This window comes from Cynoglossus semilaevis, chromosome 11, assembly GCF_000523025.1.
Source record: "Cynoglossus semilaevis isolate Cse_v1.0 chromosome 11, Cse_v1.0, whole genome shotgun sequence".
NCBI classification, from domain to species: domain Eukaryota; kingdom Metazoa; phylum Chordata; class Actinopteri; order Pleuronectiformes; family Cynoglossidae; genus Cynoglossus; species Cynoglossus semilaevis.
The window spans coordinates 2,023,910-2,037,131 of record NC_024317.1 but is presented as its reverse complement, the minus strand read 5'-3'; the positions used below and the strand labels follow the sequence as shown (position 1 = coordinate 2,037,131).

Here is a 13,222-nt window from a genome sequence, read left to right as displayed (position 1 = left end):
TCGTTAGGGTTTAAAAATTAAAAAAAAAAAAAAAAAAAAGAAGAATGAGCCGGAAGTAAACAGCCGGGAAATATGGTTTACTGTGTTTACTGATTGTTGTAATTATGCTCTAAATTCCCATTTTATTTTTAGGGAATGACGGAGTCTGTGAGAAGACGGTGGTGAGCGGAGGGCGAGAAAGAGTGACAGGAGTGTTAATGATGTAATAAAGGACAGAAGGCACACGGAGCTGGTCATGTGACCTGGGGCTGGAGACAGACGTGAGGAAGAGCATCCTTATCCCCTACAGAGGTAGAATACTGACATATAAAAATAGTGATTTAATTTAATCATAAAAGATTTGCTTAAAATGACAAAAAAAAAACAAACAAACCATCAAACGCGTCGTGTTGTTTCACGTGACGCCGGACTGACGGCGCAGATCTGGTTTAGTGAGTTCTGCAGAGTTTATTGCTCTTCGTTACACCTACAAAATGCATAGTTTGTAAAACCGAGACTGGAAAAAAAAATAAAAAAAGAAAAATAAAACCGAGAAATATTTGAAACCTGACAAGGGTTCAGTGCCTGTGTTCACACCTGCACGTCGGCCTCACAGTCACTACTTCCCTTGTACGGAGGAGGAAGGACGGCGTCCGGGTTCAGAGGAAACTGCTCCGATTTCTTTTCGGGTTTGCATTTCTGGCCCTGTGGAAGACAAAGCTCCTGAAGGTTCTGGAAGAAAAAAAAAATCAAATCAAATTAAGAAATCTGAAGTGTTTGCAGCGTTGAAGATACATCGAGGAAAAATATACGATCGACAGGAGTGAACGTCATACCAGGCACGGGCAAACTATGGCCCGGGGGCCAGATGTGGCCCATCAAACATGTCCAAAACATATTATTAATTAGATTATTAATTTAAATTGTCATCATGAGTTTCTGCAATGGATTATTATTTATTCAAGTTACAAAAATTAAATTTATCCAGTGAAGAAATTCAGCAGCGTGGACTTCATTATAGGGCAGCGTTTGGGCCGCGGGCCGCGGGTTTGACACATATGGTGCGTGCAGTGTTATTGACTGGAAGGTTTTTCATGGACGAGTCAAACGCCAAGAGTTTCAGTTTTTCTCTCAGGGATCGACAGAAGATGGAAAAATGTTTTAATTAAAGATAAATAAAAGGCAGACGTGAAAGAGAAACCAAATCTGTGGAGGATCTTCTGAATATATTTCTTGGCTTCATCTCTAACGTTGACCCTTCAGGTCTGGTCTGAATTCCACATTTTTGTTTATAATACAGCAGATAGTCATAGAGTCATGAGATATTTATCTGATTTAGGTCCAAATATGAAATCAGTCTGAGTTGGATTAAAAAAAACCCAAAACATCTGATTTGAGAGGCTGTGGCTCAGTGGGTTTCTCTGCCACAGCTGTTGTCACTGCTGGTACCAGTCAGTGTTGTTGAGCTGGTGCAGCGTCACATGATTTATTACACAACTACTCCGGTCGGTTAACACAGTCCAGATGAAGGGATTCCAGTAAAACAGGATGATTTACAGTCAACACCGCCTCCTGCTGGAGGACAACACCGCAGCACCCAGTAGGAAAAACTCCATAACTTTGGCTGGGTTCTATTTTTAGAGCGTTACACAACTGTTTGCTGGAATTCATCAAGTCTGAACACAAAGGATTCTAAATCTGATCTCCACGACGTCCTGTCTTCACCATCTGAACACGAACACGGATTAGAACCGACATTCCACCACACTGAGCCAAAACCTGGAGGGTTTTCACCAAAGATACAGCATTGAATCAACGCCAAATAGACAATGACCAGCTAACGGCTAACTGTGGCTAAAGTGAGTCAAGCTAAATGTCACAGCATTTATACCATGTCCTGAAACCTTTTCTGTTCCGAGGACCGGGCGGCCGGTATCAGCCATTACTGTGGACCGGTAATACCAGAACTACAGGTCAAAGGTCATTCAGACCTTTGACCTGTAGTTCTGAAACACTGACCAATTATCATTGAATGAAAACAGTAAAGTGACATGAGTGGATTCTTTCAGAATGAAGTAAATCAGTGAAACTGAAGTACATTTTTTCACTGGTACCAAATCACCTTCGAACCGGCACCGGACCCCGAACCGGGGCTTGGGCACAGGTGGTTTGGTGGACTTTGTGTGAACGTACCTCCAATATCGTTCCTTTCATTTGTGAAACTTTAAAGATCATCCACAGAGGAACCAGCAGGACACAGAACAGTCCCAGGGACCAGCCCAGAGCGTAGGCCCAGGTCGGGTAGAAGTAGGTCTTGTTGAACTTGAGGGGTTTGTAGCGGGCAACTGAAAAGACGAAGGTGCCCTGAGAAAAAAAAAAGAAAAAAAAAAGAAGAACAACGTGTGTTTTAATGATGACGCTCACTTTGAAGAAAATGTGTTCTATTTCTCTCATTTATGTAGTCGAGGTTTACATAATGAATGGATGGATGGATGGATGGATGGATGATGGATGGATGGATAGATCCTATATCTATGATGGATGGATGAGAATGGACGGATGGATGAGGTTGGGTGGATGGATGGATGGATGGATGAAATAGATGGATGAGGGTGGATGGATAGTTGGATGGATGTATGGCTGGATGGATGAGGATGGATGGATGGATAAGGTTGGATGAATGGATGAGGTTGGATGAATGGATGGATGGATGAATGAGGATGATGGATGGATGGATGATAGATAGATAGATGGATGGATGATAGATGGATGAGGGAGGGTGGGTGGATGGATGGATAGTTGGATGGCTAGTTGGATGGATGGATGAGGTTGGATGGATGGTTGGATGGATGGATGAATGAGGATGGATGGATGAATAGATGGATGAGGATGGATGGATGGATGATGAGGATGGATGATGGATGAGGATGGATGGATGATAGTAAGAGAATAAAAAATAAGAGTTCAGTTGACCCCTGTATTTTTTTTACCCCTCTGTTTTATAATGTTGTCTTTTTTTACCCCTGTTTTATAATGTTGTCTTTTTTTTTACCCCTCTGTTTTATAATGTTGTCTTTTTTTACCCCTGTTTTATAATGTTGTCTTTTTTTTTACCCCTCTGTTTTATAATGTTGTCTTTTTTTACCCCTGTTTTATAATGTTGTCTTTTTTTTTACCCCTCTGTTTTATAATGTTGTCTTTTTTTACCCCTGTTTTATAATGTTGTCTTTTTTTTTACCCCTCTGTTTTATAATGTTGTCTTTTTTTACCCCTGTTTTATAATGTTGTCTTTTTTTTTACCCCTCTGTTTTATAATGTTGTCTTTTTTTACCCCTGTTTTATAATGTTGTCTTTTTTTTTACCCCTCTGTTTTATAATGTTGTCTTTTTTTACCCCTGTTTTATAATGTTGTCTTTTTTTTTACCCCTCTGTTTTATAATGTTGTCTTTTTTTACCCCTGTTTTATAATGTTGTCTTTTTTTTTACCCCTCTGTTTTATAATGTTGTCTTTTTTTACCCCTGTTTTATAATGTTGTCACAGGAGATAAATAAATAAATATTACCAGGCCTATATCTGTATTGGTTGATATTGAAATCGGAAATTAAGTGTTTGGACAATATCGTCATTTTCATAAAAATTTAATTTTGTATTAAATAAGACTTTTCTTGGGAAACTAAGAAAAACCGACGGGTGATGATATTTAAAATATGTAAATCTAATAAAAACCTAATGATGATAATTAAAATATGTAAATCTAATAAAAACCTGAAGGATTAACCTCAGTGAAGTGGCCTTCAGTCGTCGGAGCCTGGCTGAGTTTCCATCTCCAGTACAAAGCTCTCATCAACATTCCTCTTTAGAGGAAAATACCAGTGCTCCTGATGGAGTGGCTCTAAGTCCATCACGATTACAGAGGCTTTCAGCAGCACCGAGAGGTGAGTTAAATTCACATGGCAAAACAAACTCATATAAAGACCACCATTCAGCCAATCAGATCAACACTAGTCTGAGAAGACAGCTAGTATTTGTTTAGGTCAGAATATAAAAACAAAATCCAAAAACAAAACACAAATGTGGTTTTTTTTTGTCTGTTTTACTACAGAAAGTGTGTTCTCCTCCTTCCTTTTTTTTGGTCAACTGAAATACTGAAACTCATCAGCAGGGGGAGCCATTGGAAAAAGAAACGGTTGTTCTCAGTCCATACTTCCCAAGGGCAGAGCAATTAGTAAGAAAACAAATCGTTAGAAGAACTAGTTTCCTCAACAAACATCATCTTAAAACAGTTCATAAAAAAAAAACAGGATTTATTTTATTCAATCAAAGTGTTTGTTTTTCCAGTTTCCAGCGAACACACCTTCAACCATAAAACTCTTTACGATCTTCATATCTGATTTTCTCCCACATGCATTCAAAGAGCTGATTAACGACCGAAACAACTGACCATAAATCCAGCCGATGGCTACGGACTGACACACCGACAGCAGCAGCAGGTTGTTCCCACTGCACACGTAGTGGTCGAAGAGCTGCAGGAAGTACAGGCCACCCTGCAGAGACATGAAGGGTCAAAGGTCACCTCTTTATTGTCCAGTCACTGTATCACTGGAGTAAATGTTAGGATTCGTCGGTACCACAGCTGCAGCTGGACCCAGGATTTTTCTGTAATTTGAGTTTTTTTTTTATTCGTTATTCGAGGTTTTCTAGTCCAGTCTTATAAGGTTTACTCACTAATACATTTCAACACACACACACACACACACAAACACACACACACACAGTACTATTGTATGAACGCCGTGGTCCCAGGAAGCATCAATTTGCGTACTGATACATTTGCATGCAGTATAGATGTAGTAGAAGATACTCTGTACTGCAGTAGAACCTACATCAGAACGCAAACGTTAACCACAGGACTGCTCCTTTAGCGCCACCTACTGTTTACTCTCTCCACACACACACACAGCTGCCTCCTTCCAAAACAACAGTCCCAGTATCATCATCATCAAATATGCAGATGACACCACGATGTCATTTGCATAATTTGCGGTTAAATGTTGACTCAAATGAGTGAGAATTTGCATCGATGGAAATGAAAAAAAGAATCGCACATCAAGGTTGAAGGAGCAGCTGCGTTCACGCTGTTTATCAAACACAAAACAGGATTTTCAACAGTTTCTTCAAAGCCAGTGATGGAGAACGACAGTAAATACACACCGCCGTGTTTGTGTACGACATGCAGTACGCCGCGTGTACAGAGTACTTAGTATTGATTTGACCTGCTGTACTGCACCAACACATTAATACTTAACAGGTACATTAACAACAGTAATACTTGGTCGTCTCTTATTGCATGTTGTGTACATTTTACCACAATGTTTATGTTTTGGTTTAATGTTTATATTTCTACTAGATTTGACCACGATGTTATTTTTTTTAACGTTGTTTAAACTTATCTTTACTCTGAAACTTCAACATTTACGTTTTTTTAGTAGCATATTTTCTGGACTATAAGTCACACCAGTGCCCTCTAGTGGCTGTCAATGGGAAAATAACAAACATGTACATTTTCAGTGGTGCAAGAGAAGCAGATACTGGTACACAAGCCTAGAGTGCCCTCTAGTGGCTGTCTGTGTGAAAATAACAAACGTGAGTATAAGTCGCAAACCCAGCAAAAGGATGAAAAAAAGTGCGACTTATAGTCCGGAAAATACGGTAAATATCCTGGGTTGTTAATCACATATTATTACACTTATAAAGGGCCCATGAGTGCAGTTACCTCTGTGACCAGGAGGAGGCCGAGGAAGAAGCAGACGGAGCAGAGACAGAGCAGCAGCAGCTCCCGACGATAGGCTCTTCGGAAAACGGTGGGAAACATGTCGGTCACCGACGTCATCAGACACTCCAGGCTAACAAACTACAGAGACGCGGTGGTCAGTGAGAGAACTGCAGCACACGGTCAGGTCACAGGTACACGTCAGTTCTCACCTGTGTGTCTGCCCCCAACAGGATGACCATGACGAAGAAGCAGATGGACCATAACTGAGGGAAAGGCATCATAGCTACTGCACGGGGATACGCAATAAATGCCAGACCAGGTCCTGCACGGAGATTAATTAATAATAATAATAATTAATAATTATACCTTATTACTTAGTATTTTTTACAGTAATGGTCTCAGAAAAAAAAAATCTTGTAGTGTTGAATTGTTTTGGTCAACAAATATTTCCTAAATACTGCAGAGACCTTCATCACTGCACTGATTTTCTCATGGAAAAAATCTAACTAAAGGGTCAAAGGTCAGGCAGCATTCAGCAGTCTATTCCACTGCAGTGTCTTTGATTTTTGGAATTTAATTATCAATTTAAAAAAAAAAAATTATTAACGTATTAATGTGTAAAACTTTTTGCCAGTTTGTGCTGAGGAACAATGTTTTTTTTTTTCAAATCTTTTCAAAAAATGTTAAATCTTAATATCTGACCTGTAACCAGTTAACCTGGTTAGTAGTGTGACTTTTCTTCTGTTAATGTAGAATCTTTTCTGGAAATTGTGTTTATACATTTATGTATTTTGTTCTTCACCTTGTTTTTCTCTTTGCAAGAATTACTTTTTATTTTGCTTTTTGTCTGTTTTTCCTTTGTGCTTAAAATTAAATAAATATATTTATATAAATTGATTATGAACGTTATTAACACATTAATAAAATAAAACTTCCTCTTAATTTAACTTGAATATAAAATTTTTAAAAAATCCTCCTTAAAAAAAGGTCACATGACCAGAGACCATAGAAACTTAAAAACATCATCAGGACAAAACAGAAAATATATTATCTCTGTAAATGATTTTTTTTTTTTCTAGAAGAAGAAAACACATATATAGTAAAAATATACTACTCCTGTGTATTACTTTGTCAACTGCGAGTGTGTGTGTGTGTGTGTGTGTGTGTGTATTACCAGAGGCGGCCACTTCAGATATCGGCAGCCCTTGTTCGTAGGACATAAAGCCCAGAACGGAAAAGATCGCGAACCCTGCAACAAAGCTGGACATGCCATTCACCAGACAAAGGACAAAAGTGTCCCTGAGGAGAGAGGAGAAAAAAAACAAAAAAAAAACACAGACACTGTTAGGCAACAAGTGAAGCTGTGCAAAAAAATGTGACACAGAGGAAAAAACACACAACTGTAGAGAATAATGTATGAACTGTGACATCAGTGAACTCACACACTTCCCCGACTGAACGGGAAAATTAGTGTTTATATTCATCATCATTCTGGGTGGGTTTTTAAAAAATTTTTTTAAATTTTTTTTTTATGATGAGCCACTGTGGTTTTTGTGACTAACATAAACAGAGTCTGAGTCTGAGGACATTTTTATGTGGTCTGAAAGTGACAGCGAAATAAATGTGGAAATAAAAGTTCTTCATATGTTTTCAATCACAAACAAACACTTTATGACAAGTGTTTGTGTTTGTGTCTATTGTTTCTATTTCTACAGAACACAGCAGCAAGTGACAAGTTCAACAGCCGGTGTTTGGATTTAGAAAATACTGCTTTTTTTTAAAATTCTTATTAAAATATTGTATGTATTATTATAGGATTTTTTTTGTGTCCGACTAAACATGTCAGGATAAAACTATTCTTCGATCATTTGGTGATTTTTTTTGTGTTTTTTTTACCTGATCTAATACTTTAATTCTCTTATTTTTTTAATTTCCTAAAAGGCTCATAGTCAGGAATTATCCCGGCTCTGTGTCCAGGCAGCAGTCCACAAATTTCGCAGCTGCCTGTGGCAACGGGGCGACCGGCCAACCAACGTCCAAATCTTAAACACGGTGTCGAAAAAGCTGCTTTACTGAGGTGAACCCCCTGCAGTGATCGAATCTAACGCTGGGGATGAAAACTGAACCTTAACCACAGCAACGTTTGAACTTCAATATTTTTTTCTTTTTTTTTTTTAAATTATGTATCACACAGTGATTTTATTGGGTGAAAAACCCAAAAGTTTAAATTTTCAGTTGAAGCTCTGTGATGGATTGGGGCTGGATTTTAATAAGATTTTCTATATATGTTTATGTACTAAAAATGTTTTTTTTTTTTTGGTGAAATATGTAAAAAACAAAGTTGAACAAAGAGGCATGCACAACATTGCGACTAAAATGTAGGGATGTCCGATATTAACTTTTTGACAATATTGTCCAAACACTGCATACAATCCCCTGATTATTAAAATAAAGTAATAAAATGAGCTGTAATGCTGCCATCTAGTGGCTTTAACTTTCATATAGCCATATAGCCGTTTTCCCCAAAAATGTTTTGTTAGGTCACACATCATTAGCAAAACCCAGGCATTGCGTTATCGTGTTTTCAATTTCGGAGGAAAAAAACAATAACGATTCTTACAGGTATCACATATTTATGCTAATATCGGGCCGAAGATATCGGTATCATACCGATATTATCGGACATCCCTCCTAAAATGTACAGATGAGGATGAAGAGAGATTAGTCAAAGCGATTGATAAGAGACATCATTAATACATCAACGCCGTCTGTTAATTAATCTGAGAAAACGTCACTGATTGATGACATAAAAACAGGACGTTCGTCCGAGTCAGTGTGTGTGTTTTTCAACAAATGCGGAACGACTACGGCATAAAAGTCACGAAGCATCAATCACTTACTTGTAACAATCATTGTTATACTGATTGTAACTACCCAGAGCAGTCAAACTCCCCTGACAAATCCCATAAGAGAAAAGAACTTGTGACCCTGCATCCATCCAAACCTGAGCAAATATCAAAACACAAATTAGTGAGGTGTCACCTGTGGAGTCCTGCACCAGTACACAGGTTTACTCCTAACTCATGTGTCTTTGTGACTCTAACAGTCTTAAAGTTGAGGAGGGGGCTGACGGTTTACTCACCTGAGGATCCACCAACCTGGTGGGGTCTGGGTACAGGTAGAAGGCTAGGCCGTCCTTGGCTCCTGGGAGAGTGAGTCCACGGACCAGCAACACCAGCAGCATCAGATACGGGAAGGTGGCTGTGAAGTACACCACCTGGAAAGGCAGGACAAAGGTAGGGTTTCACTTTGTCAGTTCAAGTTCAGAATAAAAACACAGTGACGGGTCATTGAACACTAGGGGGTGTAACGGTACGGAAAGTTGACTCTGTGGTACATTTTCAGGACAAAAAAACTGTAACCCAAAAATTTTGGTCATTTATTAAACAATGATAAATTTGCAAATACTGAGGTTTTCAAACATATATACATACGGAATATAATATAATATATGGGTATACCAGGTATGGGTATATATATATATATGCACATATATTAATATATATGTGCATATATAAATATCAACATATATGTACATATATCCACATATATAAATATATATGTAAATACATACATTTATACATATATCAACATATATGTACATATATCAACATATATGTACATATATACATATATGTACATATATCAACATATGTACATATATAAATATATGTGTATATATATACGCATATATATAAACATATACACACATATATGCCCATATATGTATGCATATATACACATACTGTTTGTACCAACATTTTGTTCAATCCTGATTCAAACCCGTGTCAAGGATGAATAAATATACCGTTACAGTCCTAATGAACATATGCAAACCAGAAAATACTACATGTACATACATCATGGAGTACATCGCAAACCTTAAACACTTTCATACGAGAAAAGTCTCTCCAGTTATCGTGACAGGGTTAAACCAAAAAAAGGAACCTCAGAGCATTATGGTTGGGTTAGGCAGTTCCTGAAGATGACGACACGCCGCAAGAATCTTGGCAGAGCTCGTGTTTGAGTGTGAGAGGCCAAAGAGGCGAACCAACCTCGCTCCAATATATCTGGACCAGATAATGGGTCCTGTTTGTCACAGCGTGTTACAGCGCCACACAGTGACATCTACCACACACACACACACACACACACACACGTGTGAAAAAGACCACGCCGTAGTTAACTGTGAAGTTGGAAATGACTGGACTGCAGCGAGAGGAAAGAACTTGCGCTAATGCTAACCGCTAACACTGTTTGTTTAAAATTGGATTAAACCAAAGACACAGTCACTACATAGGTATTTACTGGGCTGCTAGTTTTTTCCTGTCTTTTTTTTTCTTTTTTTTTAACTTTGTACGTACAAGTTAGATGTTTTCATTTTGTTGTTTATTTCTAAATGAGTTCATTTCCTGTTTTTGCTCCACGCTGACTCATTAATTGGTGGATTGTTTTTTTTTTTTTTGTTGTTGTTTTTTTTTGGTCACGAGTGTCTGTCCTCTCTGGTTGTTCCTCAATCGAGTGTTGACATGTCATACTGTGTTAACTTCCCCCTGTATTTAAAGCCTCTTCTGTTTGTTCTGGGTTTTTGGATTTTTTAAAAATTTTTTTCAACCTTAAACACTTGTCTTCGTTATACTGAGCTATAAATGTTAGGATATAAAAGTTGGAAATGTCTACAGGTTACAACAAAATGTCTCAGCTAAAACTCTGTGTCACTGTTTTTCTATGTTAGATAGAAATAAATAGATTGACAGACAGAGCTTTTTAGTCAAATTTATAATTTGACTATTATTTCGATTTGCACATATTTGCATTTGCTTCTAAAACAGAAAAAAAAAAGTTAAAGTAAAACTGAGTGGAGCTCATCCTTTGAATGACTCACGACACAGAAACATTTTCCAAAAAACCAAAAAACCAAACTGAACCTTTCCAGTGGATCTGACTCCTTTCCAAACACAGAAGTAGCAGAGGATCCAGGCCAGCAACAGACACAGGGCCAACTCCCACCTCAGGCTACCAACTTCCTCAATGCCCGCAGATATACCCAGCACTCGTCCCGGGGGGGGGGGGGGGGGGGGGTAGAGAGAGAGGGAGGGAGAGAGAGGGAGGGAGGGAGAGAGAGGTAGATGAAGTTAGAGAGAGTACAGATGTTTTGTTTTTGCCCAGATCTGCCTTCAGTTTCAGACCACAACCCTTCCTCTGGGTCTCCACCGTTAGTCACAGTCATGTGCCACCGCAGCCGCCCAGTGGGTGGGAAATTAGAAAAAAAAAACCAAAAACAAACAAACACCACAGTCGTGTTTGTTTCATGAACAGCAGATTAAAAATATCACGTCGCACTGAACGTCCTGCGTGTGACGTCGGTGCGAACGTCGACCCCAGAGCGGCAACATCCTGGAAACGTGTCCACGCCCTGTCCACGCCTTTGATGTAGGATGTATGTGTTTTGACTGAACACAACAGCAGCGACACGGTTGTGTCACGGCGTGTCGTCCAGTCCAACACTGACCTGGGGTTTGGACGCAAAACTAAAAGAAGAGATCCCACAAAACATGTCCGCGTTCATGGACCTTTTTTAAAAAAAAAAATTAAAAGTCATTGTTTACTTCAGCCTGAACACGTACAGTACATGTACGAGTATCTGTATCCAAAGAATACTGCAAAACAGGAAGTCATTTAACCCTTGCATCTCCTGTAGCGGCTGCAATAAAAGACCCGTCGTCTTTGGGGATGATTTAAAAAACTGTTAGGACTTCATGATCAGTCGTTTCTTCCTGACCTCCTCGGTCCAACACAAGCGTGGAAACAAAATAGAACGGGGGCGGGTGAGTGAGGGGGGGGGCGGTCAGGAGCAGAGAGATGGAGCGTTTGTGCAAACTAAGATAAATGACATGTACAGTCAGGGATAAAGACTAAAATGTTTTTTTTTTATCATTTTCTACGCCATCTATTGGGGAATCGTGGGTTTTGCAGCTGAGCGGGCCACATCTAGCCCACGGGCCTTAGTTTGCCCATGCCTGGTCTAACTCCTGCAGGCTAATGTATCAAAATAAGTTGGTTTTTTTTTAGTAAATAAAATGTTACATTTAGCAGATGCTTTAATCCAAATCGACTTTACAAAAAGCACGAGGTTCCTCTGGGAATCGAACCCAGGACTCTCTGCTCTAAGCGAGGCGTGGTAGGCGCTACACTAATGCTAACATTTCCCACCTGTTAAATATGATTTTATACCTACTGTTGTTTTAAGCTAACTGTTAGCCATCAGACAGTTAGAATTAACAAGATTTTAGTTTAAATGTCAAGAGAGATTTAGAGCTAAAATATTCTTCACAACTTCACAATCACTGAGGATAAAAAAAAAAGAGTTCTCCGTGGACCTGATATAAATCAGAGATTATGACATTGGCAACCAATCAAAGGACAAAGGTCAAATCCCTCACAACACTGTAGCTTAGCAACGTGCTAATGACAATTAGACTTGACCCAGAAATATTTATTTACTCCGTCTTCTCTAAAACAAACTTGACTTTGATAGAAAAAGAAAACGACCAAGACAAACAGGAAGTACCACACACACACACACACACACACGCACGTGAGTCGTACTTACTCCCAGAATTCTGTGGCAGGTGTCGTGGCGTTTGCTGTCCAGTTGGAGGAAATGTTTGTTTTGTCGAATTCAACACAGGATTCTGTGAAAAGGACGAAGAACGAAGAAGATATTTATGGTTCCACAAATCTCTGATATCAACAGCGACACACGCATATATATATAAACACTGACCTCTGACCTTGTGACACTGACCTCTTGTGGGGCGTTCACACCAAAGTTCGAAGAGACAGAAAATAAAACGCTTGAAACGACGATATCATGACGCTCGATCATTTGTTTGTCTGAGATGATCCGAGAAAAAACTTCGTCGGGATAAACTCGTCACTGATTGGACGTCGTGGTCGCCTCAGACGCTCAAATCCCATCGCCTGATATTAAATTATTTACATTGATCGTGGCGTTGTCGCTCATCTCGCGACCTTTCGTTTCTGGTGTGAACGCCCCCTTGTGGCCGACCACTGTGGTTCTGGTTTACCTGTGTTCCAGGTGTTCCTGCAGGTGGCCCACGGAACCTCAGCCGTGAAGGATGAGAAGAGGTAGAAGAAGGCCCAGGCCTGGATGACGATGTACGACACGGCGGCGTACGCGATCACCACCTGGGTGGCGTAACCGATTCCTGCAGAGACAAGAATGAACTCGTTACGACAGCAGTTATCAAGGCCTGGTTTTTCTTTTCTTCTGATTGGCCGTCAGCTCCCAATGTCACCGAGTCGGGGTTGAAGGGTGGAGACGCAGACGGCGCCGTGCCAGCTGCTCCGTCAGGGATGCGGGCGGCTCAGGGAAGGCAAGGGCG

At 39.6% G+C, this 13,222-nt stretch overlaps 1 protein-coding gene across 1 annotated transcript in view; it reads right to left on the bottom strand.

Annotated features, from left to right (window-relative positions):
* Window positions 1–9: 9 nt before the first annotated feature.
* LOC103385786 (sodium- and chloride-dependent GABA transporter 2-like) overlaps window positions 10–13,222 on the bottom strand; it is a 31,894-nt gene continuing 18,681 nt past the window's right edge. The window contains exons 5-15 of the mRNA XM_025060041.1: window positions 12,905–13,045; window positions 12,427–12,508; window positions 10,742–10,874; window positions 8,896–9,030; window positions 8,654–8,757; window positions 6,928–7,052; window positions 5,963–6,075; window positions 5,754–5,891; window positions 4,409–4,524; window positions 2,173–2,428; window positions 10–711 (exon numbers count right to left, since the gene is read on the bottom strand). Of these exons, the coding sequence (XP_024915809.1) occupies window positions 571–711; window positions 2,173–2,428; window positions 4,409–4,524; window positions 5,754–5,891; window positions 5,963–6,075; window positions 6,928–7,052; window positions 8,654–8,757; window positions 8,896–9,030; window positions 10,742–10,874; window positions 12,427–12,508; window positions 12,905–13,045 (1,484 nt within the window). The 3' untranslated portion in view covers window positions 10–570. The remainder of the gene's footprint in view (window positions 712–2,172; window positions 2,429–4,408; window positions 4,525–5,753; window positions 5,892–5,962; window positions 6,076–6,927; window positions 7,053–8,653; window positions 8,758–8,895; window positions 9,031–10,741; window positions 10,875–12,426; window positions 12,509–12,904; window positions 13,046–13,222) is intronic.